A 27,007-nucleotide genomic window follows, 5' to 3' on the forward strand; every position below is an offset into this window, starting at 1 on the left:
AACCAATCTCCTATCTGGGTACCAACCAATCCCCCATCTGGATACCAACCAATCTCCTATCTGGATACCAACCAATCTCCTATCTGGATACCAACCAATCTCCTATCTGGGTACCAACCAATCCCTCATCTGGATACCAACCAATACCCTATGTGGGCACCAACCAATCTCCTATCTGGGTCCCCTCTGTCTATCTCCAGAATGAGTTTGTTTTAATACCGCATTGAAAGTATTTCCGTCTGATAACAGCATGTCAGGTTGATGTGGGAGAAAAGCCCTTAGTGATGCATGTCTTGGACATTAACCACTTTAGTGACCCCACCCCAGTGTTGGAAATATGACAAATTATCAGGCTGTCATCAGAAGCTGCAGGCCCTGACTAAACTCTTCAGGTCATCATTTAAAAAATTGCAGCTTATTGGACAAATAAATCAACATTAGATTTACAGGAGGCCATGAAGACCCACAAAAACTTGAAACTGTGGGCCACTCTCCTACCCAGAGTTCCATGCAGCCGGCAGCCAGCTAGCATAGTACCACTGCCACAGGCCAACGCCATGTGACGATTCGTCACATCTTTCACAGTCCATTCAAGATATTGCATATGCTTTTCATCCGTTTCATGTTTGACAAGTCTACACATTTTCATAAACAAATGTCAAAGAATGGTTAACTTTCATTGAGAAAGTATGCAAATACGTAAAAATCTACTTGTTTTTGCGTAGTTATCCTATGTTTACATTGGTTGTACGGCTCCATGTGCTGTCATCGAAGCCCAACGGAGAGCTAGCGACACAGTCACTTTGATGCATAAATATATATTGTCATGCAACTCACTGTCGCAGTTGTAGTAGCATATCTATATAGTTATGCAAAACAATATGTAAAGCGCCCCCAAATACTTGCATTAGTCCGTTCTATACGGATTCCTGAAAAAGCGCGTTTGTTTACAAACAAGAGAAAAGTCCGGTCACTTGATATGCAAATTAGCCTGTGGCAGTGGTGTTATGCTGGGTCACCACTGTGACGGAGTGTGACTGTGGGCCCGACAAAAGATTAAGCTGCCACAGGCCTACAGGCAGGCACTTATTTCAAACCCTCCAGCCACCCCCCCGAACAATCCCATGACTTAATGTCACTTTCATCCATTCAGCAATTCTGAAAGCATCTCCTGCACCGTAATACATCCTCTTATCAAAATCCACTGCACCAAGTTCAGCACTAAGCTCTCTAATATCATGTAACCCATCTCGCTAGAGCTGCACCATGAGGCTGCATGCACCAGGCGCCAACCCCCCCCCCCCCCCCCCCCCCCCCTCCCCTCCCCATCACTCAGATCCATGCAATAAGCACATCAGCCCAGACCAACCTGGGCATTATGATTGATGAGGTGGTATATGATAATAAACGTATTCCACATGCAAGACGGTTCTAGCCAATGTTCAGCATGACATTCCAAAGTCTGTACTAATCCTGATAGCAGCAATGGCTTGACTCTCTGCATGGTCTTTGATAGGATTCTAGGCATGAAACGCATGTCAGAATCTAATTAGATACTGACACAGCAGAGTCACTGTTTTGGAAAAGGAGGGATGTATTTCGTGATTCGGCATTCTCGGTTAATAATCGTGTAATTTTGTGGAAAATATATCACCAAATGAGTTATTCATAGTGCTGATATGTTTACTCTAAGTATACCTCCTCATCAATACAATTTCTGAATGTACAAATGGTTGATGCTTCAAAGAGGGATGTGCATCCCAGCTCCCCCTCCCTGCATCAGTGCATAGTGTGAAAGCGGTATGCCAGTTCTAGGGGTCAGGCCAACATTCAAGTTACCGGTACGCTTCTCAAATTCATTAGCATGATAAACATGCATGTCAGTTAACAAAGCAACATGCTTTAATGCTGGGAATATATACTACTTAACTTTTGTTAAGAATATTCGAAATGTCCAATTTGGGGCTGAACGAGAACGATTGTTTGGAAGTGTCGTCATGCAAGTAGTTTCTGATTATGCAGTGGAATTCAATCCTTTGGCTTCATTTGAAGGTAATTAACAAACAAATAATTCAATAATATTTTGTCCACTAATTTTTAAACAGGATACAAATTCCTGTATCCCTATCAATTGTAGAGTAGTATACATACATGTACTTGCAACTATTTTAGTTCTCAGCCTCCAGTTCATACTGTAGTTCCTACCCATTCTTATTTTACAGAAAGGATTAGGTCCTTCTGGTCAACTGAAGTGCTTGAATATAAAGTTACAGAAAATCTAAATATTTTTTATGGAAAATGTTTGTTATATACACCTGACTAGCCTTTTTCTCTCTTCGTCACATTATGTTTCTTGAGTCTGTGACATGATGAAGCACAAATGTTTGGTTAAAATGAGTCCTGTTTTAAGAATCTAACTTAAAAGGAAATCTGTGATCTGTGATGCCATACTTCTACACTTGCATTGTCATAAGCCCAACAAATACCATCTTCCCGAGGCAAGAGAGTTAACTGACTTTAAAAGTGATAAAACGGGTCTTACATCGCGAAATGCATCAAATCACGTGAGCACCTTGATTAAAAACATGAAAAGATTTGGAAAATATCTGCTGACAACAAGTTGGCAGTGCACATGTTTTGCAAATCATGCAATCGATCGAAATCTGCACGACAGTTTACGAACCAGATTTCAATTTCAGTGCCTGATTTTGACTGGACTATGCATAGACTCGTTAGTCCAGCCAAAATGTAACTCCATAATACCAGCCTAGTTCGACAAGGGTGGAAACTGGACTTTTATAGTCAGTTAACTCCCTTGCCTCGGGAAGATGAGTGTGAGTGAGTGAGTTGGGTTTAACGCCGCTTTTAACAGTATTCCAGTTATATCACGGCGTGTCAGCTTAATGTGGGTGGAAAGCCCGAAGCGATGCAGGTCTCAGACGTTTACCACTTCAGTGAAACCCACGAGCACGGGTATGGTGCTGACAAACCTAGAAACATAATCGGGGTGAACCGGGATTCGAACCCACAATCATAGGTTTCTGGCGTGCCCAAGGGACGCAACTCTGCACAGCGAATCGCGGCGCCTTAGACAACTGGGCCACCCCTGCCCCCCTCGGGAAGATGAACAAATACAAGGATCAACAGAACAATGTCGTAGTCTCATTCATATCAACGCATCTCATAACTTTCAAAATATGTTTTAAATGTTCTACTTACTTCATAACAATGCAGATTTTACAATTCCAAAAATAATGACATTTTGAAAACGTTGATCAATATTTATTCAAAAAAGTACGAAACAAAGGAGATTGTTCCTTAAATTTTAGTTTAACCCAAAACATCAATATTACAAATCATAAAATTTTGCTGCAAGCCGTAGTGCAGATGTAAAAAACAATTCAGTTATGGAACTGAGACCCAAGGAAATATTGATTTATTTACATAAATCAAATTATTTACATAAATTTATCATCTTCCCACTGAATTAAGTTTAGATAAACAATGAAACATGGTATCATATTAGGAAACATGGTGAAATTGAAGTTATTAAGAAAATATCATCTCTTTGTGCACCAATATCAAATACATGTCAAGTATTTATCTAGCGTAACCATAATCTCCTGAACGTACTCAGAACAGGCACGGCCAAACCATGCCTCAACTAAGATTTCATCCAAATACATTTCGTGAACACCTGATCCTTGATTACCTTCACATCATGTGGATACCAAAAACAATCTTCTTTAGTTGTCCCAACACCCAAACTGATTTTCTGAATCCCCACCCTGTCAAAATATTGTCGGACAACCTAAAAAAACTTCATAAATAATTGAGTAAACTGGTGAGATGACCCCCGCAGAACCTGGCCAATGGGCCGGAAGCATGCTGCTTGACATTGTGCTGGTAAAGACTTCCATATTTCCAATTTTGCTGAAATCTTTGCTTTGTATAAGGAGTAATTATTCCCTAATGTTAAACACCTATGGAGAGACAATCCAACCTGCAACAGGTGTGGTGCACATGGTATGTAGACAATAGATGCAGACATCATCTAATGGAGAATGACCTTCCCAAGGTCATGGGTTTGTTGACTTAAGGAGTTTTTTCTTGCATTAATGACACCAAATGTGAACCACTATTTTAAACAATTGCTCATTTTTCAGGCTGAAATATTTTGCTGTGCTTTGCGGTTTGGTAACAGGGTTTGTGTTGTGTCTAGCTTCACTGGCTGGTGTTAACTGGCTTTAATGTATGTTCCAGAAGACGATGCAGATATCGGTTACCTATTATATCAACATAGCCGCAAAAATAGATGAAGACAGCAAACTCTTTTAGCATCCTCTTTAAACAGGAACACGCCTCGGCAGAAAGAGGAGAAATGGAGGGGTAGTAACATCTTTTTTGAACTTTTCAAGGATCAGTTCACAGACAATGTGTCTTGACAGTTTTCAAATCATTCAACATGTCATTATCGTGTATGTTTCAGCAAATTCCTGTAATCGAGTTCCTAGTTTGGTTGTAGTCACTCGTTTGGGGACAAATAGGTTGTCGACAGGAGTTGTCGTAGATTATGTCAGCCAGGCTACATTCCAGCTGCTCAAAAGATGGAGACCAATCTAGCCCACAAGTGACAAAAAATTGGAGTTATTTTCAAAAAGGCGGTCATTTTTAGTTATGGGGTCATTTTCATGAAGGGGGTCATTTTCGTTCTGTGCTATAATCACAGATATTAGGCATCAACATGATGGTAACAAATTATCATGTCTTTATTAAAATGGTAAACAAATTAAATTTACAAATATGAATTTTCCAAAAATGTTTCATCAACACAGGCATGTTTGAAACAATATGAACAATACTGGTTTCAACTGAACCTCTTTTTTACATGTTATACCATGTTTAAACTCTTATTATATACCTTACAGGACGGTCGGGTAGCCTAGTGGTTAAAGCGTTCACTTGTCACCCTGAAGACCCTGGTTCGATTCCCCACACCCATTTCTGGTGTCCCCCGCTGTGATATTGCTGGAATATTGCTAAAAGCGGCGTAAAACCAAACTCACTCACTCATTAAATACCTTATATACAGTAAATTTCGATATAATGAACTAAGAGGGACCAGTAATTTCAGTTCGTTATAACCGTAGTTTGTGAAAAGCATAAATACAGCATAAAAACACAAATGGCCGGGACCCAAAAATAAGTTTGTTATATTCGTCAGTTCAATTTAAGCGTGTTCGTTACAAATGTTGTTTACACTACTGAATTTGATAAACAACTAGTCTTTCTAGAGTAAATGAGCGCAGCTGTCGTCTTGTAACTTGTGGGATGAACTGGCACTATCTCCTTCCAATTATTCCTATAAAGGGGGCACGGGTGGCCCAGTCATCTAAGGCGCCGCGATTCGCGTGCAGAGTTTTGTCCCTTGGGCACGCCAGAAACCTATGATTGTGGGTTCAAATCCCGGTTCACCCCGATTATGTTTCTAGGTGTGTCAGCACCAGACCTGTGCTCGTGGGTTTCACCGAAGTGGTAAACGTCTAAGACCTGCATCACTTTGGGCTTTCCTCCCACATTAAGCTGACACGCCGTGATATAGCTGGAATACTGTTAAAAGCGGCATTCAACCCAACTCACTCACTCACTATTCCTATAAACTTTCTAACATGTGTCAATCATTTCAGTGTCTAAATAAAACAAAAACTGAATAACTAGCAACATATCAGGACTTTTAACATAATGTACACTAAATATGACATGTCATATACAACTGTTTTTAAAAAAACATAAATGCATGTACCTTCTGTTCAATTACCAAGAAGTCCCATAGACCTTTCAGAAACCTATTACTTATAGACCACAACGCAAAATGAAGAGGTCATGAATTGTAATGGAGCTTGCTTCAAAACATTTATGCTGTTCACTTCTGATGTAAACATACTTGTCAGTGAAGTACGTTGACGAGTGCTTATGTCATAAGATAATGTGACAATTTGGTTGGTTGGTTTGTTGTTTTACGCTGCACTCAGAAATATTCCAGCTATATGACGGCGGTCTGTATATAATCGAGTCTGGACCAGACAATCCAGTGATTAATATCATGAGCATCTCATCAATCCCAATATGACATGCATCAACAAAGTCAGCGAGCCTGACCACCCAATCCTGTTAGTTGCCTCATACGACAAGCATAGTCGCCTTTTACGGCAAGCATAGGTAGCTAAAGACCTATTCTGTCCCGGATCTTCATGGGTCTACAATTTGGTGACAAAGATGTTGAACTATTGCAAAGTTTAATGAAAGCATGTCGATTAAACTAACAAACTGGTCTGGCTGAATATTTAATAATTTTTAAAGGATTTTTTAACATTTTGGCATCAAGATTCTGGAGTAGTACCAGCTGTATATAAAGTGAGGGAATCAAGTCTAACAAAACTTTTAACAGTATTTAAGTCAGCTCAAAGTGAACCAGGTAAAAGACATTTACCACTTTGGCAAAGTTCATGATACAAAGCAAAGATCAAGCATTCTAATCTTGGCAGATATGGGATTTGAACCCACGACAAACAGATCCTGGAACAGCCAAAGGAAGCAACTCTGTGTGAAGATGAGAAAATAGTACTCACCATCGCCATGAGTGTAAGCACATAGTGCTTCAAGTCCTCCTTGTGGTACTGCCTCATGGAATCATCCACTACAACTAAAGTCTCCACGAATCTCTTTAAAGATGCTGATCGCTTCCGTCGTTTGTGGTATATAGAATTGTCATTATTATTATTATTTTCATAATTATTATTATTTACATTATAAGATGATGATGATTGTGATGTTGAGTATCCTCGTATAGTCTCTCGCTTTAATCTCTGGTGTTTATAATTTTCTGAAACAAAAAGAAAAACATGATTAATTTACAGTTTTGCAATTATTGTATCATAAATACCACATTCATCATAATAAAAGTTCTGGGAGAAAATTAGAAAGTGTGAATTATTTTTTCCCCATAATGATGGGCAGCTTTCCTCAAAAGTTCAATGTAGGATAAAGATATACTCCCATCCTAAACTAAATTGCGAAAATGTTGACATCCTCAAAAAGATTCTATCGTCAAACCAATCCTGCATGACAATGATTCATAAATATGCTGATAGGGCAGATTATGTACTTTGACTGCCTTTTCTCAACTCGTTCTTGCACCAATAATGGGCATCATGTTTATTTCCAGCGTTAAATGTGACAATTACAGCTGTTATGTATGGACTTAAACTGTAAATCATCTAAAAAAAAGACCTTTAACCCTCCCGTGCCCAAAATTAAGGTATTTACCGGTAGTTCTTATCTGACCTCAAACTTTTAAAGTGCTCCATTAGATGTTAAGTCTCATGTCATTATTTGATTGGTTCTTTTGGACTCAAATATCATCATGCTGAACATTTGCACTAATTAATTGATAAAATAAGAGCTACAAGACACTGGGTGGGGTGGGGTGGGGTGGGGTGGGGTGGGGTGGGGTGAGGTGAGGTGAGGTGAGGTGAGGTGAGGTGAGGTGGGGATTAACATCATCTTCAAGATTATCTCACTTATATAGCAACCATCATGTCTGTCTGTCTGTCCGCACTAATGCCTGTTATATAGTGCTAGTTCACTGAGATACCATGCCAGTTATACATGAATACCCCACTCAGACACAATACATTGACTCCAAGCTGACCAGTCCTTGTTTTAGCCCTTTAATGCCGAGCCCCAGCCAGGATAACATCCAGTTCTGTCTTTCAACGTTTTTTTGTTTCATGTATCTTGGGATCGAACTACAGACCTTGTTCTCAAACGCAAACGCTCCACCCACTAGACCACGGAGTCGGTCTTGAATACAAGACAGGGAGAGCCCGATTCATCCATGCTCCTTCCATGCTCTATATGTGTTAGGTAATACAGTACAGTTGTGATACTGGATGCAAGACATATTATATAACATTCTAAGATGCCAGTTTCTGTATGTGGATCCAAGGGTTCTGGGGTGCAAACATCCATCTTTAAAACTCACATACACGTCAGTTCATGAATTTTCAACCCAAAACATTACACCTACACATTGCTCAATTCTAATTGAAGATCCTGGGTAGAATAGGTCATCACCAACCCATGCTTGCCAAGAAAGGTGACTGTGCTTGTTGTAAAAGGTGACTAACGGGATTGGGTGGTCAGGCTTGCTGACTTGCTTGAAGCATGTAATCGTATCCCACTTGCGTGGATTGATGCTGATAACATCAATCACTGGATTGTCTGGTCCAGATCGATTATTTACAGACCGCCATCATATAGCTGGAGTATTGCTGAGTCCGGCATTAAACAACAAACAAACAAACAAAACAATTCTAATTTGGACCATCCTGTACATATATATATATATCTATTTGTATGCCTTGAAGCTGTTTATGATAATACCAAACAAAAACCGAGACATTTTCAGATATGAATCAAAAACTTGTGTTGAATTTGCTGATACATCAAAAATCAATATTTGTTTTTCAATCCTAAAACTGCCCCTATTAGGTTTCCATTTTCACTCTCTCAGAATCTCTGTTTCAAGAACCCCAACAGTTTCCATTATGTAACGATTATCATTCAATAATTCAGGCCTTAGATTCTGATGTCTCTTCGTTTTTATTCCAACATTACTTGATCGCTGTGACATCACCCAAGTCAGAATGACCTGGTTGGTGTAAGGCTTCCGCACAGAATGATACCATACTGTCCACAGAACCATTAGGCACTCCAATAGCGCCAATGTCCGCCCTGATGCTACAAGACCAGTTGAAGAAGAAACCTTACTAAAGTGGCAGGTCCATGCCCTTGTAGCCTACAGCAGGGCAACTTCCTCTCAAAAAAGTCAAATCGTGAGCTATCCTCAGTACAGAAAGGTCAAGGCCACACTGCGATAGCTTCCAGAGACAAGTGGAAAGACTCTCACCTGACTGGTATTAATATGGTTGCAACATGGCTGACACACATGCAGCCATGGGCATTGTAAATACTGAGTATCAGCAGTTTCTTCGTGTAGTGAGAGTATTTAGGTATATGACTGTAGCTCACCTGGATATGTAATCAACAGTCTAAAATGTCATATAAACTTGCTGTCAGCATTGCTACACAAATATTGGCTGCTAAATACAGGGGACAAAAGTGCTGAAAAATATGAAACACATAACTAACTGTCCACAATGTTTCTAAATCTGCACTTATGTACTACTGTAGATTATTATCACAATGCACAACATTTAGTTTACACAGTGTTTCAACTCCGAGCCTCATAAAACTTCAAAGAAGATTCCATAACATTTTAAAAATTGTTTCACTGAAACACAGAAATATCCATAAGATTTAAACATAATAAGATGTAATCACAAGGAAAACCATACATGCCCATGTTCAGCTTCCTCAGAATCGCAATTTTTACAAAGAAAATAATGCATCTTGAGATAATTTAAGATTATTAAAGTACAGTTTGAGCTGAAATGCCTGAGCAATGGCCATGAACAGTGACAACCATATTGAAAATCAAATTCAAGTATCTTGAGCTACTTTTGTAATCATCGGTAAATGTTTGTTTGTTTGTTTGTTGTTTAACGCTGCACTCAGCAATATTCCAGCTATATGACAACGGTCTGTAAATAATCGAGTCTGAACCAGACAATCCAGTGACTGACATCATGAGCATCGATCCACGCAATTGGGATAAGATGACACTCATCAACCAAGTTAGTGAGCCTGACTACCCGATCCCATTTGTCGCCTCTTACGACAAGCTTAGTCGCCTTGGGTATGGGTCGCAGAAGACCTATTCTAACCAGGATCTCTAATCATTGGTTAATTAACCAAGAAAACAAACGAACTGTAAAACTTCTTTAGCATTTGTTAAGACCTTCTTTTTCTATTACTAGTTTTTCAACCATTACATATGATTGCAAGCAATTAGTGCTAAGAGTTCTATCACTACTGGGTGTATTTTGAGGGAGAGTGGCTGTTGACCACTCTCAGCAATATTCCAGCAATACAGGAGATATACACCAGAAATGGACTTCACACATTGTACCCATGTGGGAAATTAAACCTGAGACTTAGACATGACAAGCTAACACTTTAACCCCTAGGCCGACCCACAACTTCCATTTTACAAGTTGAAAATGTCCAACACAAACAACCCTCATCTATTTCCTTCCAACTTCACATAATAAAACAACACTGATGACATTGTCCTTCCATTAATTCAGTGTCCGTTATTCAACACACCTGTGACTAAAAGAAATCTTATCACGTTCGTAAGCCATAAACCACCACATGCAAGTCAGTGACCGCTCCCAACCTACACGCACACTACTGTTATTGTTTTCCTAATGGGGATATCCCAGCATCCCCTCTCTCCGTAAGTAACCTCAGCCGGAACGGAAGACTCAGGTGTTTTGCATATTCCTGGCAATTACAACCTTGGATGGTTTTCTATCAGCGATGGTGTATTCATGGTTGAAATACAGCCTACGCCATTAGAACAAAGTTGTACCATATTCGACTTGGTTAACAGATCCCAGCAGATGTGTTTACTGTAGGGAATTGGATTTATTTATACTGATGAATCTTTCACACTGTTAAAATAACTGTTTAGAATGAAAACTCAGATTTCCATAATGTCTTAAGGTGGTTTCTGTTAGCCCCAGTTCTGGGGGCCATCTCAAAACATTCCACATAGTATTTACATAACATGTTTTTATTGGGTTTAGGGGAATTCTCCAAATTCAATTGGGCCAGGATGTTTTTTCTTGTTTATAGAGTTTCTTGGCCAGTATGTCAAAATGTAGGCAGCAAATGCAAAATGGAAATGATGATTTGAGGGTAATTACCAGAAAGTTGTTTTTATTACCTGAAAAATATTTCAAAAACTATATTCAATTTAACAGCATTCACTGCTTTTTATTTCTTAATTACTTAGAGAGCACTTTTTTATGTTTGTCCGTTCAATGATTTGACCAATCAAATCAGAAAATATAATAAAAATTGCTGAAATTAATTCTAATTTGCAAAAAAAAGCTTTACCTTTGATGAAAAGATATTATTAATAAATATAACAAAAAGCAATGTCATTTATGATAAGTAGTCAAATACATTTCATGAATTTCTTTAGTAATTGACTTCAATATTTTAGAGGTTTATGGATGTAAAAACTTGTTGGAGTGAGTGAGAATTGTTATACACCTCTTTTAGCAATATTCAAGTAATGTCACGGCGGGGGACACCAGAAATGGGCTTAACACATTGTAGCCATGTCGGGAATCGAAATTTGAAAAGGATTTACTTTTTCCTCCTGAACAGACCATCCCAAATACAAAAAAATATCTTGACCTCCACAAATTTAATTTTGTTCCAAAACCTACCCAAGCTATTTGGTATAAAACTAATTAAAACTCCATAAACAATAAAATTGTGAGTGTGTTCAGTTAAATAACACTGTTGGTCTTAAACAGTATGGCAGTAATATCGTGGAGAGTGCTTGATTTTGGAGGAAAGCTGAAGTGATGCAGGTCTCAGAAAGTGTAAGCCACATCATGGGTACAATGCTCACAAACCTAGACACATTATTAGGGCGAGCTAGAATTCAAACGAGATTTGAAGCACCTTAGTCACTGGGCACCTGTGCCATCAAACACTCATACATGTATCCAAACAGTTGGGCTTTAATAATACTTCAGGACAGGATCATTAGTAAAACATGTAGGAAATTGATCAGGTCTGAAATTAAATGAAGAAATTGCTATGCTTTTTTTCACAAAATAAACATACTTGATGGCAGTCATCATGGTTAATGTTGAAAATGTAATCTAGAAATGTATTTATGAATTATTAATTAACGATATTTCTTCCCCATGGGCAATGAATAGCTAGTTATTGACACATCTGTCACCAGACTTCAGAGCTATTGAAGTCTTTCTCGGGTTGCAGTTCACAAGGGACAGGTCTTCAATACATTATTTCATGATCAGCTTTAATATTTCATCTGCTCACTGCTGGGACTGATGCTTCTCTACCTCATCTAACTGGGCATGAAGAGGACCCTGGGGAATGTTATCCAAATCAAAAAGGGGTGCTATTGTTTATCCGACATGACAGTCATCAGCAGCTTTTGAGAACATGCTATGCATGATCATTTATTTTGACATCTTTAAAAAGCTTGACTCACTCCTCTCCTGCAACATGTATAGAATCAATAAACACATTCAAGGCATGGTGATCTGCTTCATCCATGTCCTCATCTAAAACTATATTTGGTTGGGGATGGAGATGGGGAGACCTCAGAGAAAGCTGCCGACATGCAGGTCATGGTGGACCATGGATTGTATTGGTCGCACAATATCTAACTGCATCTTTTATGAATCGGGCATGGGCTGTCCAGTCATCCAAAATGCTGCAATTCCCTGTGCAGAGTTGCATCCCTTAGTTGTACAAGGATCTTATGATTACAGCATGAATGTAATATTTGAATTGATTGTGATATGTGGTTTGGCAGCAGTGATTAGGTAATTTGTTGTTCCTTTACATTAGGGACATTGTCAGAAATACTCTTATCAGAATTGCCCTAATCTATACAATCGTGTACTTTATATCACATCACCTTGGGTCAGGCACAGACATTATCTACTCCACCAGGCTGATAATAGAGGAAGTCTGGAAGGATTAGTTGTCTTCTTCCAAATCTAGTCATGTTTGTAAACAGACTCGGATATCAGCTGTGGACTTCAGTGAAACCATGTTAGTCAGGAAGCCTAGCTAGGCCAGAAACCCTGTTCATCAGAAAACCCTGTTAGTCAGAAAACCCTGTTAGTCCAGTAACCCTGTTAGTAAAAAATCCCTGTCAATCTGAAAATCCTGTTAGTCAGAAAATCCTGTTCTTCAGAAAACCCTGTTAGTCCAGTAACCCTTTTAGTCAAAAAACCCTGTCAATCTGAAAATCCTGTTAGTCAGAAAAACCTGTTGGTCTAGAAACCCTGTTAGTCAGAAAGCCCTGTTAGTCTGGAAACCCTGTACGTCAGAAACATAAGTTAGCCCGGAAATTCTTCAAGTATGGAAACCCAGCGAGAATAAAAAACCTGTTAGGTACAAAAACATACACACAATGGGACATGTTTTTTTATTCCAGACAATTTCACAGGGATAGGTGTACATTGTGTCTAGGCCTGTTGATGCTCATAAATGTTGAAATTACTATCTAATAGTGCACACTTGAAATGATTGGATCCCTGAAATGTAGGATTGGCATAAAATACCAAAAGCCATTGTGTGACCAGAGCAATACATGTTTCTAGGGAGGTCGCAGGTTACACAGGTGTAACAAGTACTAACGAACCTACTCACCTGTAATAGTGCAGCTTGCTGCAGCAGCAGAGTGCTGGTGATTTATTATTGGATATTTATGAATTATATGTGGACGATGCTCCAGCACCATATTATTTGTTGAAGATGAATTTTTTAATGGTTCGATGATATATTTTTCTTGGGGTAGATGAATCATTCCCATCTGAAAAGAAAAAAAAAAAAATTTGATCAAATCAATACAAACATTCATCTTAATAAATACATAAACATCAGCGTCCAAACACCCACTACCATCACAACACAACAAACTAACTGGTTCAGTGGCGTCTATGTTGATCCAAAACATCCGTATGGATCTGTTTGGATGGATCTGTTTAGGGATGCTGTTTGTTATTTCATATCACACTGGTTTGGTCACAACAGATGAGATGTGATAATTGGTTTCATACCAAGCAACCAAGGGAAATAATACCCGTATGTCCTGCCTGCAAGGCCGGCTAACTCCGAGACCTCTGTGCTAACCATCCCTGCAACCAACCATCAAGCTATGCATATGATATTCTCGTAATACAGTGTATATATTTTTTGACTTATCACTAGTATTGGAGCTGATATGATTACACTGAATAATGGATTGTAAAGAATTTTATATTAATTCTTTGGTAATTGAATTATTTGCCACATTTTTGGCTCGTTTGTTTGTTTGTTTGTTTAAATGCTGCACACAGCAATATTCCAGCTATATGACGGCAGTCTGTAAATTATCGTGTCTGGACTAGACAATCCAGTGATTGACATCATGAGCATCGATCTATTGAATTGGGAAACAATGACATGCATCAACTAAGTCAGTGAGCCTGACCACCCGATCCCACTAGTCACCTCCCACGACAAGCATGGGCCCCTCTTACGGAAAGCATGGGCCCCTCTTACGGAAAGCATGGGTCCTTGAAGAACTAATTGAAAAAAATATCCAGTTTCAAACTATAATCCCAGAGCACCCCCAACACACCCCTCCGTTATGCGTGAGTGACATCTGGGCCACACACTCCCCACGCTCCCCCTCCTTATGATGTTGGATAAGGAACCAACATAATAAACATTGTCTCCCAATAACAATCCATATTGAAGCATGGTGGGATTAGAGTGCTAATATTAGGGGAAATACTGCAATACTTGATCACTAAAAAGTGAGTGAGTGAGTCGGGTTTAACACCACTTTTTAACAGAATTTCAGCTATATCACGGTGTGTCAGCTTAATGTGGGAGGAAAGCCCGAAGTGATGCAGGTCTCAGACGTTTACCACTTTGGTGAAACCCACAAGCACGGGTATGGTGCTGACAAACCTAGAAACATAATCGGGGCGAACCGGGATTCAAAGCCACAGTCATAGACTTCTGATGCAACTCTGCACAGCGAATCACGGCGCCTTAGATGACTGGGCCACCCGTGCTCCCCATCAGAAATTGATGAATGGATGAGGATCCAACCAGATGCAGCAGCGTCACGGCATAACTGCCATCCTGAAATAGCCATGCTACCTTCTCATCAACAAATGCACCACATTCTTTCAAGCACCATATAATGAATCCATATTGAAATCTGACAGTGGTGTAATAAGTACATGAGGAGCCTGTCTACAGATACAACAAGTCCGCAGCCATTTTAAACAACACAAGTACCCACAACACACTGCCTTTCAGAACCATCTTGTCCAGTGAATGATCATATGCCAAAAACGCTATTGTTGCAACAATTTCGGTGGCAAATTATTACACACTCATTTCTGCTTTCTGTTGTCAAAGAACAAACCCAAATTATAAGGTTGTTGTTTTTTAAATCCCAAGGATCATAATCAGAAAAATCTGAAATTCAAACCCATGACAGCAGCTCCTGCTATGACACGGGAAGCAACTCAGCATAGTGAGTGAGTGAGTGAATGAGTTGGGTTTAACGCAGCCTTTAACAGTATTCCAGTTATATCGCGGCGTGTCAGCTTAATGTTGGAGGAAAGCCCGAAGTGATGTAGGTCTCAGACATTTACCACTTCGGTGAAACCCACAAGCACGGGTATGGTGATGACAAACCAAGAAACATAATCTGGGTGAACTGGGTTTCGAAACCACAATCATAGGTTTCTGGCGCACCCAAGGGACGCAACTCTGTACAGCAAATTGCAGCACCATAGACGACTGGGCCACCCGTGCCCCCCTCAGCATAGTGAATGCCCTGACAAATGATGGTTGAGATGTGGCTGGCTGCAGAGAACTACCTTAATAACTCAATTAAACAAGTTTAGAAGCAGTGTTCCATTAAAAACACTCAATAAAGGTACTAGTTCCTGTGCCAAACATCTCACTGACATAAATACGAAGTTGAAATCCACAAGTCACCTCGGTCTTAACTCAAAAGACCCATTTATCAAAGGCCCACCCTCATACTACATTATCTATCAACCTGTCTGCTGGAAGTGACCAATTTGTCAGAGCAAAACAAGAAATGACTTCTTCCTTTACACCTCCCCTTTAATTCCTTATCCTCTTGTCAACACTCAGTCAAAATACACTTACGTCGCTGACTGTAACAACCGTCAACAATAAACAAAGCTCACACAAAAAGGGGAATCATTCTCGCAATTCTTTGAACCAGCGTCAAGATTTATAACAAATTGCTGCACAGGTCCTTTGAACTTTGTTTTGAGTAAACAGCAAACCCCACACAACATTAGTCTCAGAATACCAACATTTAAATAACTTTCATTTTTTAATTGTTGTTTTTTTATCAGACCCCCTGCCCATCTTTTGCGCGTATAAAAAACACAAACTGATTAGTCTGAATCAAGCTGCACCTGTTGTTCATGCCACTGTAAGAAGTTTTGAGGGAAGTAGCACAGCCATGCTTGGTATATCTGGACATTAGCTGTCAGGAAAACACTCTCCCATCTCCAGATATCCCAAGATGCTCTTCATCATGAGATAGCCATCTAACCTTTGCACTTTCCATCAAGCCAGGTGAAAGAAGAAATCATTCAACTGTTTTGCTGGGCTTTCTCTTCTTTTGTGGCAAGCTATCTGCCCTGAGATACACACTTGGCAGGCTTTCTCAGGCAAAATTAATATTTGTCAGGGAGATCTTCACAGGAAGACACATTTCATGTTTTCAGTACAAAGCAAACAGATGAAAGCTTTACTTGTTAAATTAAGGTCTCTCATTTGTGGTGATAAGTATTACTATATCTTTTACGAGCTTCTGTCAGCATCAGGACCGTATCCACCAGGGCTGGGATGAGTACAAATTCACTACCCAGGTACCCGATCCACTATTACCCAACCCTCTACTATTACCCAACCCTATCCAGGTACCTGCTGTAGGTCTCAAGAATTGGGTGCAAAATGTCTGATTGGGAATTGTTTTAACAGAGCCCTTGCAAAAACTATTTAGATACTCATATAAAACGATCTGATTATGCACACACTGAAGTTGACTGAAGCTTAATAACTTTACTCAAGCATATACAAGTCTACCAAAGAATCTGTGCATAGTCAGAAAAAAGGGTGAACATTCACGACTTGTAGTGTAAGCGGGGAGTTTTATTGTTATTGTTATTTAACACTATATCATGTGTCTATCTACAGGTTCATGTCCTCCTATGGGTCCCGGGGTTCAACTCAGGGCCCATCTGACCCAAGTACCCGAGTTACCCGTCCCAGCCCTAAAAATTAAATAGCCACCATTGAAGCTGCAGGCTTTAGGGGACTGAGAATCATAAATAAGGACCTTGGAAGTAAATCTGAACATGGCAAGTATTTGTCAAATGTACACAAACAGAAACACATCATGCTTGTCATTTAACACATGACACAGGAGCTCCTCGTTGTTATCTGACATCTAATAGATGCATTAAAGATTATCTTCAGAAGAGAATGCATAGATATGGAAAACTTGTGTGAACAAGAGAGCTACGTATGCAAAATATGTGAATGTCATATAAGTCGACCTCAACACAGGCAGAGCCCTAAACCCAAGGGCCTGTCAAAATGATTTATCTCCTAACACCACAGGAATTATTGAACAAAATATGTGAGCATCGTATAAGTCTATCTCAACACAGGCAGAGCCCCAAATCCAAGGGCCTGTCAAAACGATTTATCTCCTAACACCACAAGAATTATTGAAAACTGTAGAAGGTGAACTATTTAAGTTGTGAACACAAAGCAACTTGATCCCTACAACCTGTGTGAACACCAGTGGTCCGTTTGAACACTTGAGGAAACAACACAACTTTATACCCACAAGTATAAACACCTGGGAATGCAAACAAAACTACTCATTCCTACAGGTTTATACCTGTGAATGCGAATGCATTTCCACAAACCTGGTTGAACACCTGTGAACACCTACAACATTATTCTCACAAGCCCGGTTGAACACCTGTGAACACCTACAACATTATTCTCACAAGCCCGGTTGAACACCTGTTAACACCTACAACGTGAGTGCCACAAACCTGTGTGAACACCTGTGAACACCTACAACTTGATTCCCACAAGCCTGTTTGAAACCTGTGAACACCTACAACTTGATTCCCACAAGCCTGTTTGAAACCTGTGAACACCTACAACTTGATTCCCACAAGCCTGTTTGAAACCTGTGAACACCTACCACTCGATTCTCACAAGCCTGTTTGAACACCTGTGAACATCTACAACTCGAATGCCACAAACCTGTGTGAACACATGTGAATACCAATAGACAACTCCATTCCCACAGCCTGTTTGAACACCTGTGAACATCTACAAGTTGATCCTTACAAGCCTTAGTGAACACAACAAGACATGTTGATCCCCCCAAGCCTCTAAAGACCACACAGTGATTTGTAACCCCAGTCTCTCTGTGCCTGACCTGGTCCATGGCACTGCAAGGGCTGCTGTAATGTGCGCCAGCATCTCGCGTGTGCTTTGATGTCGGAGGTACAGAGGTAATCTCCTGCTGATCTGAGTGATGACTGTGACGAGAGGAGGCTCCACGCCATCCATCACGCAACTCAGGCAGAACAATAAGCCCCATCACTCTATGTCCTGGCTACCCTGCCAGCTCTTGTCTGGGAGTGTCTTCACAATATTCGTGATGGGAGAGCGTTAGGTTAGCCTAATGGTTCAAGCTGTGCTCGTCATGCTGTGAACACAAGTTCGATTCCCACATGGGTCCAGATGATAGAGAGGAAATGGGCAAATGAAGGAAAGAAGAATACAAAAAAGGAAAGCACGAATGATTGCAACCAGTAAGAAGTCTGTAATTATAGTGCTGATGCAGTGTTAAAGGATCCATCCATTTTCTGGTTTCACCAGTCTCATTACAATACCGTTTATTAAAAGCTGAGGCATCAGGGCCATTTCTAGTCCCGCATCTCCTGGAGATGATGATTCTGGCAGGGAGAATGATGAAGAGTGAGTGAGTGGGTTGGGTTTAACACTGCTTTGAACTACATGTAACAGAGTTATCAGGGGTGAGAAATCGGAGAGCACATTGTACCCAATCATCAACAAAAACGCATGGCAGATTAACATATTTGGTGGCTGAAAAAGAGGCTGAAGCGAGGTGTGCACCGTGCACCCTTATATGGATCTGCCTGTCTGTTGTCACAGCATGTGAGTGTGGGATGTGAGAAGAACATCCCCAAGATACGGACACATTTATTTAGTATTACTTCGTCACTCACAAATACTTCCTCCTTCTGTCTGCATCAAATTTTTGACATTTGAGAATATGAATCAATATTCTTTCACGGTGACCAGTGAGTTATCTAGTCCAGCTCAGAGGCTGATATTCGAGTCTGCAGCAAATGTCAGTAAAAATTCCCAAAGTGAATCTAATATTTCCCAATGTTATTAAAGTTACAATGATAATGGTATGTCTTTAGAGAGGTGACTGATAACAGGGCCAATAATGAGGAAGCCGATTTAACCTTTAATGTTACATTGTTTCAATACTTCAGAGCTTCAGAAAATGTCAATTTTAAAGAATTGTTTTTAAAAACTAAAATTTGACAGGCAAGGGCAATTAGGTTGTTATTCTAGAAAACTCCTTGGATCACTATCATAAGGTTTTTCCCTGAACACAACAAACATCTGTAAACCTCCTATTTGTAATCGTGTGTTGAAGCCTGCGGCTAACAGAAGTGTTACCCGACATCCACATAATGGCCACACACCAGTCCTAGGTAATCCCGGGATCAAGAGAATAAACACTACCTGTGACATACCTGTAGCCTCCTGACAGGTACATGGGTAATCTCTGATCCTAATCTACAGGTGTTAATCCAGGTAAGCTGAGTTTAGATCACAAGGTAGTGTATAACACTCATTAGACAGGTGTGACAAGATGTATTGACCAAGATAGGAGACTTGTAGTACGATAGGCTCAACAAAGAAAATATGGTGGAAAATAATCACAGAGAAGAAAGATGAGAATACTCAAATGAATATATTTTGATATTGCAGACTAAGAATAAGGTCCTAAATGGTTTGTAGTTCTAGTTTAAAATTTTTCTGATTATTACTGATATTGGTTTTATTAAAAATGCTGTTACCTGCCATGTTAAGGAGAGAGAATGGTCACTTAAACATGCCAGGATCAGAGTTGTCTGTTTGGGCATTTTGTCCTTTTAGACCCTCATGAGTGAGTGAGTGAGTGAGTGAGTGAGTGAATCTTGTGACCTACATTGGACTCACAGCACCACAGAATAAATTGTGACATGAGAAGCAAGTGATGTCACATCAAACATAATGATGTCATGATTGAGTGAGTGGTTGAGTGATTGAGGGAGTGGTTGAGTGAGTGAGTGAGTGGTTGAATGAGTGATTGAGTGAGTGGTTGAGTGAGTGAGTGAGTGATTGAGTGAGTGAGTGAGTGGGTGAGTGAGTGGTTGAGTGAGTGGTTGAGTGGTTGAGTGAGTGAGTGGTTGAGTGAGTGGTTGAGTGAGTGAGTGAGTGAGTGATGGGTTTAATGCCACTTTGAACAGTATTCCAGTTATAAAATGGTGTGTCAGCTTAATGTGTGAGGAAAGCTTGAAGTGATGCAGGTCTCAGACGTTTACCACTTTGGTGAAAGCCACTTGCAGCCACTTGGTGCTGACAAACCAAGAAACATAATCGGAGCAAACCAGGATATATACACATGATCACAGGTTCCTGGCATGCCCAAGGGAGGCAACTCTGGACAGTGATGTCATGATTATCCATACAGTTAGGCCAACTGACTTGTATAGCTTTTCAAAAGACGGCAACTGATCAATCAGATGGCTAGATCCTATGAGTACCCAGGAATGATAATTGTTATTATATTCCTGTCAGTTCTAAAACCTGCCATTCGTGTATTCACATATTCCATGCGTCACCTACATGATAAAGCTTCAGGCTTATGGGAAAGCATGGTTCATGTTTTTTACACACATTATCCACAATCAGTATGCCTCGTGACATGCATCATCAACCCATGTCAATTACACATGTAAACATGTATTACAACCATTAACACCAATCTCAACATCAAGAGGACAGAAAGAAGTTTTGTGTACAAATAGCTTGATGAATACCCACTCTCAAAGTATCCACATGCTACAATGGCCGTACATATGCACGACAATGAGACTTCTCAGAGCATCCTAGATATGAGCCAGGACGACTGTGTTGGACACATCGCCTGCAGACCAGACGTCTGCTCTGGCCACAGCTTCACATGGAAGACTGCAGACCAGACGTCTGCTCTGGCCACAGCTTCACATGGAAGACTGCAGACCAGACGTCTGCCTGGCCTCAACTTCACATGGAGGTCTGTAGACACTGACTGACTCACCAGATGGCCCAGCCATAGCAGACTATTAAATTTTCCACCTGATTACAAAGTTTCTGTGTTGCGGTATGTCAACGCTGGTCCCTCTTGCTGTGTCGGAGAGTGTTGTACTCACCATGCTGCCTGACTCTCACGGTGTTAGAAACATGTATGGACCTTGTTGTCACCATTGACCTCCATGCTGAATGTCTAGCCCACAATTTGACTATGTTGTACCCCTGGTTGTAACTACTGCACCTCAAATTGTGTCCTTCAAACTGCCAGTGTTGTTACCTCACCTATCCCGTCCATCAGTCTGAATCTGTCCTACAGTCTGCCTGTGTTTTAACTTTTAGCCATGTCTCGTTATTCAACCATACACTCCCAGATGTAAACATCTCGGCTCCTCAGTGAACAAGTATTGTACAATGTGCTAACTGTTGTTATAACACAACCCCTCATATGAACATATATACTAGAATGGGCTTGTGTTGTAATTATTGTGTTAGAACACAACCCTTCCTAATGAGCACATGCCCTATAATGAGCTTGTGTTATAACTGTTGTCATAACACAACCCCTCATAATGAACATGTATCCCAGAATAAGCTTGTGTTATTACTGTTCTATTATAACACAACCCCTCATAATGAACATGTATTCCAGAATAAGCTTGTGTTATGACTGTTCTATTATAACACAACCCCTCATAATGAACATGTATACCTGGATAAGCTTGTGTTATGACTGTTCTATTATAACACAACCCCTCATGATGAACATGTATCCTAGAATGGGGTTGTGTTATAACTGTTGTGTTATAACATAACTCCTCATTATGAACATGTATCCTAGAATGGGCTTGTGTTAAAACACAACCCCTCCTATTGAACACGTGTCCAGGAATGAGCTTGTGTTATTACTGTTCTATTATAACACAACCCCTCATAATGAGCATGTATCCTAGAATGGGGTTGTGTTATAACGGTTGTGTTATAACACAACCTCTCATAATGAACATGTATCCTAGAATGGGCTTGTGTTATAACTGTTGTGTTATAACACAACCCCTCATAATGAACATGTATCCTTGAATGGGCTTGTGATATAACTGTTGTGTTATAACATAACCCCTCATAATGAACATGTATCCTAGAATGGGCTTGTGATATAACTGTTGTGTTATAACATAACCCCTCATAATGAACATGTATCCTAGAATGGGCTTGTGTTATAACTTATAACTGTTGTTATAACCACTGTGAGCTATCACAATCAGACCATACAGCAACAAAACATTGTGTTATAACAACTGTTATATTTTAACCTCAGCCCTTCACACACAAGAAGAATCCTAGAATGTGCCTGTGTTATAAAGACTCTTGTGCTATAATTATGGCCTGAAATTGAAAATTTGTCCTACAATGTGTATACACAACTATTATAAGTTATAACAACTTGTCTACCCACTAACACAAATGTACCTAGAATATACCAGTCTCCAGAGTATAAAAAACCAAAGATCTTGGCCTAAAAACATCTTCAAAAATAATGTTTGAATGTTGTGCCTAGAGCCTACAGCAATGGAGGTCTATCATGCCGTGCATTATTCACATTTCATGGTTGCAATGTGGCCAATGACAAACAAATCTTTCAAGTTAAAACTTTCTTTTTATAACAGATACAAGCCTTATCATCAGTGGGTGGTAAATTAGTTCATGAATTATTCATGAAAAAAATCATGTTATCTATAAATTGTCTGCCATTCACAAATTCCTATGACGTTGGTATCTTTGGTATGCATTATTCATTAAGTGATGTTTGAATATGACAGACTTTTTCTCCGATAATTGTATTTGGGTTTGAGCTGTGAAGCTACAGGCATTGATATCCCCAATTCTCCATCAGTGCTGTTTTGAATATGGTTAACAATTAAACTATGCTATAATTTAATTTTTGTTAAATTATCACATATTCTCTTTTTATCAGAAAAATCATCAAGACAAATTGTTAAGAAAACAACTATCTTCTGAGGCAAAGATGAAAACTGACAACGTTTATATGAAAAATAACATTGAGAGAATTTCAACAAAGATATAAAAGGTTCAAAATTAGTACCTTTGTATAAGATCGGGGGATGTATCAAAATTTTTAAGATATTTTAGCCCAACTTGATGTAAAAAAATTAACTGAAATTGTGACATATTTACCCTTCACTGTGTGAAGATATTAGATTTTAAGAAGATGGTATTATCAACACAGGTATATGATATAAATAGATTCATAGAGGTGAGGTGAGATGAGGTGAGATGGGTCCAACATCGCTTTCAAGATTATTGCACTTTTATAGCACCATGCATGTATATGTGTGTGTGGCTGTTTGTACTAGTCCAGACTAATTCCAGTTGTATAGTGCTAGCCCAATGAGATACCATGCCACAGTTTAACAAGGATCCCACTCAGACACAGGATACAAGCTGACCAGTCCTTGTGTTATCTCCTAGGTCGAGTGCCAGGCAAGGAAACAACAAGTACCATTTTTTGACATTTTTGGGTATGGCATGGCTGGGATCGAACCCTAACCCTCTGCTTGCTGGGAAGACTGGGAAGACGCACTATCCACTAGACCATGGAGGCAGTCCTGATTCATAAACAATATCATTCTCAGCATGAAGCTGTCTTAATGCTGACTTATCTGTGCAAGACAGGGAGGTAGTGTGTGAAACATTTGCTGTGTTATTGGTTGGGAACAAGATATATCTGTAACGTCACTGCACAGAGCCTGAGGGGAATCCAATTCTGTTTTCCCCAAATATTTGCTTGGGGAATCCATTTCTGTGTTTCCAAATATTTTCCCAAACCGCTGGGTTTTCACTCGTACAACAAATTAAATTTCATAAAACCACCAAATACGATGCCCTCACACTGCTTGACAGATGTTGATTACAGCAAATTAAAGTATGTAATTAGAGTTTGATTCCCACCGGACTCCAATTACAGCAGCGATAATCAGCAACTACTCCACGCCCCTCCCTGAATCAATCACCCTCCTCATCTATCTGCCTTCCTCACTCCCCACTTAAAGCCCCACCGCTAAATCTCTCCATCTTTGCGGCTTTCTGTCACGGTGACACTTTATCCATGTCACACACATTGCCCCCTCCCAACTAAATGCACCACCATTAAACCTCTCCATCTCAGGGCTATCTGTCACCATGGTAACACATCTTGCACCCTATACCTGAATCACAGCAATCTTGGAAGGACCCTTTCACTGTCATGCGGTCTCCTTAATCCTCATTAATCATACTCACCCCATCACAATATTTCTTCTCCTTATTATGTTACATATTTATTTAAAAACCTAATGTACATTCAGACACCCCGATTTCATCAACCATAACCACCTAATACCATCATTTCTAAATCAAATAACACCAGCAAATCTGAAAATACATAATGTTTATCTCCTAAATGGCTAAATGGACACACAGATTAACACCCACTGACCCCCCCCCCCCCCCCACCCCCCCCACCCCCCCTCCCACCCCCAAGCCCCAACCCACCTGATCCCTCAACTTTCTACCCCCTATTTCTAACCAGCTCTCCCTCCTCATCCATCACCCCCAGGCCATGCTTCTTTCTTCCCTCCCACAGTCAAGTTCACATCCCATTTCTCTGCTTCTCAATCTTGATTAATTCCCACTTGTATCTTAGCCAATCTTTATCCTTAACCTGTTCTTCAGACCACACAACGTCCTCACCAGCCACATCACCCACTCCTACATCTACCCACCCCTCTCCCCACCCCCATGTTGCCCCAGCCACATCACCCACTCCTACATCTACCCACCCCCTCTCCCCACCCCCATGTTGCCCCAGCCACATCACCCACTCCTACATCTACCCCTCCTCCCCACCCCCATGTTGCCCCAGCCACATCACCCACTCCTACATCTACCCCTCCTCCCCACCCCAATGTTGCCCCAGCCACATCACCCACTCCTACATCTACCCATCCCCCCTCCCCACCCCAATGTTGCCCCAGCCACATCACCCACTCCTACATCTACCCCTCCTCCCCACCCCCATGTTGCCCCAGCCACATCACCTACTCCCCACCCTGTCACCAAACTGTCCCCTCACAATGCCCCACCCCTTCACCATACTGTCCCCTTACGATGCCCCACCCCCTCACCATGCCCCACCCCGTCACCAAACTGTCCCCTCACAATGCCCCACCCCTTCACCATACTGTCCCCTTACGATGCCCCACCCCCTCACAATGCCCCACCCCGTCACCAAACTGTCCCCTCACAATGCCCCACCCCTTCACAATGCCCCACCTCCTCACCATACTGTCCCCTACGAATGCCTCACCCCCCTCACCATACTGTTCCACTCATAATGCCCCACCCCCAATCATCATGATATACCCCTCATAATTCCCCACCCTTCCCCCCAACAATCACCAAAACAATCTGACACTTGTCCTCTACAAGACAGAGGAGAAACAGCACCTATCCTCAGCATTGCTACAAAGTAACATTCAATGATATCATTCAATTCATTCTTTGAATTCATTTCATCACGATTGCTCATCCTTCATTGTTGGTACTTCATCAAAATAATCCTTCATTAGCCATCCAATATCAGCTACAAAGAAATACCCAAACATTTGTCAGCCTTATTCTCAAATGATTAAAACAGGCGCTGCTCATTTTTAACAAACTTAATTCAATCAACCAAAACTAATCCGGGACGATGCTTATAAATGCCTCGATCTGCTCCGTCACACAACCCGTCAAACACACAGCATCAATTGCTCCTCCATCTTTTCTCAGCTAATCCCATAACCACACAAGAATAATTACAACACATAATCAAATTTGAATATTTCTTCAGATAAAATAACAAATGTGATGATGGGACGGTCCCCGGGCATGTGAATGAGGAATCCATTTAGCTGCTCAATCAAGAAGTATTAAGACACTCTGCACTGTCAATACAGATCACAGTGAGAAATGATGACCAATTCATCAAAGTGCTCTCAAAATAATCACTTTGCTACAGCAAAGCTTCTTGAGAATGCATGTTTTACATGAAAAAAGTGCCAAGGAATTAAGCTACATTCAAGCTAGCTAATAAATATTCTAATTGGCACAAAATAGTGTTAATTAATTATTTCATTCTGTCATCTAATTATACCTCTTTCTTCTTCAAAGGTAGTGATTTGGCTTGGGTAAGGAAGGGAATAGACTTTGTATGCATATAAGGTGTTGTAGTCCTAGAAACAAACTTTTAAGGGCAAGAATGTTTATTTATCTGACAAAACAAAAATGTTTACAGACTTATGTTATTGCTGATTGGGGATAAATACCACATTCGGACGGTTAGTGAGTTTGCATACTTATAAAAAAAACCACTTTAGTATGAAAAATGCAATGTTTTAAAGACAGGTTCAGCAAGATTGTACGAATACATCCCCCCGCGACAGGGCAACCAGTGGTCAACAGCATGAGCCTGGATACACAGGTGGGGTTCAGTTTCACAACAACACTGCCAGGGCAGTCTCAGTACTGACATTGTTTCCATTTGCAAAACATGTAAGTTGTGTCAGGTTTCCTATCTGCCAGTATTGGAATATTCAGTGAGTGATTAGGGGGCACGGGTGGCCTAGTCGACCAAGGCACTGCGATTCGCTGTGCAGAATTGCGTCCCTTGGGCACGCCAGAAACCTATGATTGTGGGTTCGAATCCTGGTTCACCCCGATTATGTTTCTAGGTTTGTCAGCACCATACCCATGCTTGTGG

The 27,007-nt window shown here is 40.5% G+C and overlaps 1 protein-coding gene across 1 annotated transcript in view; it reads right to left on the reverse strand.

The window, feature by feature from the left end:
• LOC139446724 (A disintegrin and metalloproteinase with thrombospondin motifs 9-like) overlaps window positions 1–27,007 on the reverse strand; it is a 154,081-nt gene that overhangs the window by 96,726 nt on the left and 30,348 nt on the right. Inside the window, exons 3-4 of the mRNA XM_071228021.1 lie at window positions 13,402–13,564; window positions 6,630–6,883 (exon numbers count right to left, since the gene is read on the reverse strand). Coding sequence (XP_071084122.1) covers window positions 6,630–6,883; window positions 13,402–13,564 — 417 coding nt within the window. The remainder of the gene's footprint in view (window positions 1–6,629; window positions 6,884–13,401; window positions 13,565–27,007) is intronic.

This window comes from Haliotis cracherodii, unplaced genomic scaffold (genome assembly GCF_022045235.1).
Source record: "Haliotis cracherodii isolate W230 unplaced genomic scaffold, xgHalCrac1.p SCAF_6, whole genome shotgun sequence".
Classification (NCBI taxonomy): domain Eukaryota; kingdom Metazoa; phylum Mollusca; class Gastropoda; order Lepetellida; family Haliotidae; genus Haliotis; species Haliotis cracherodii.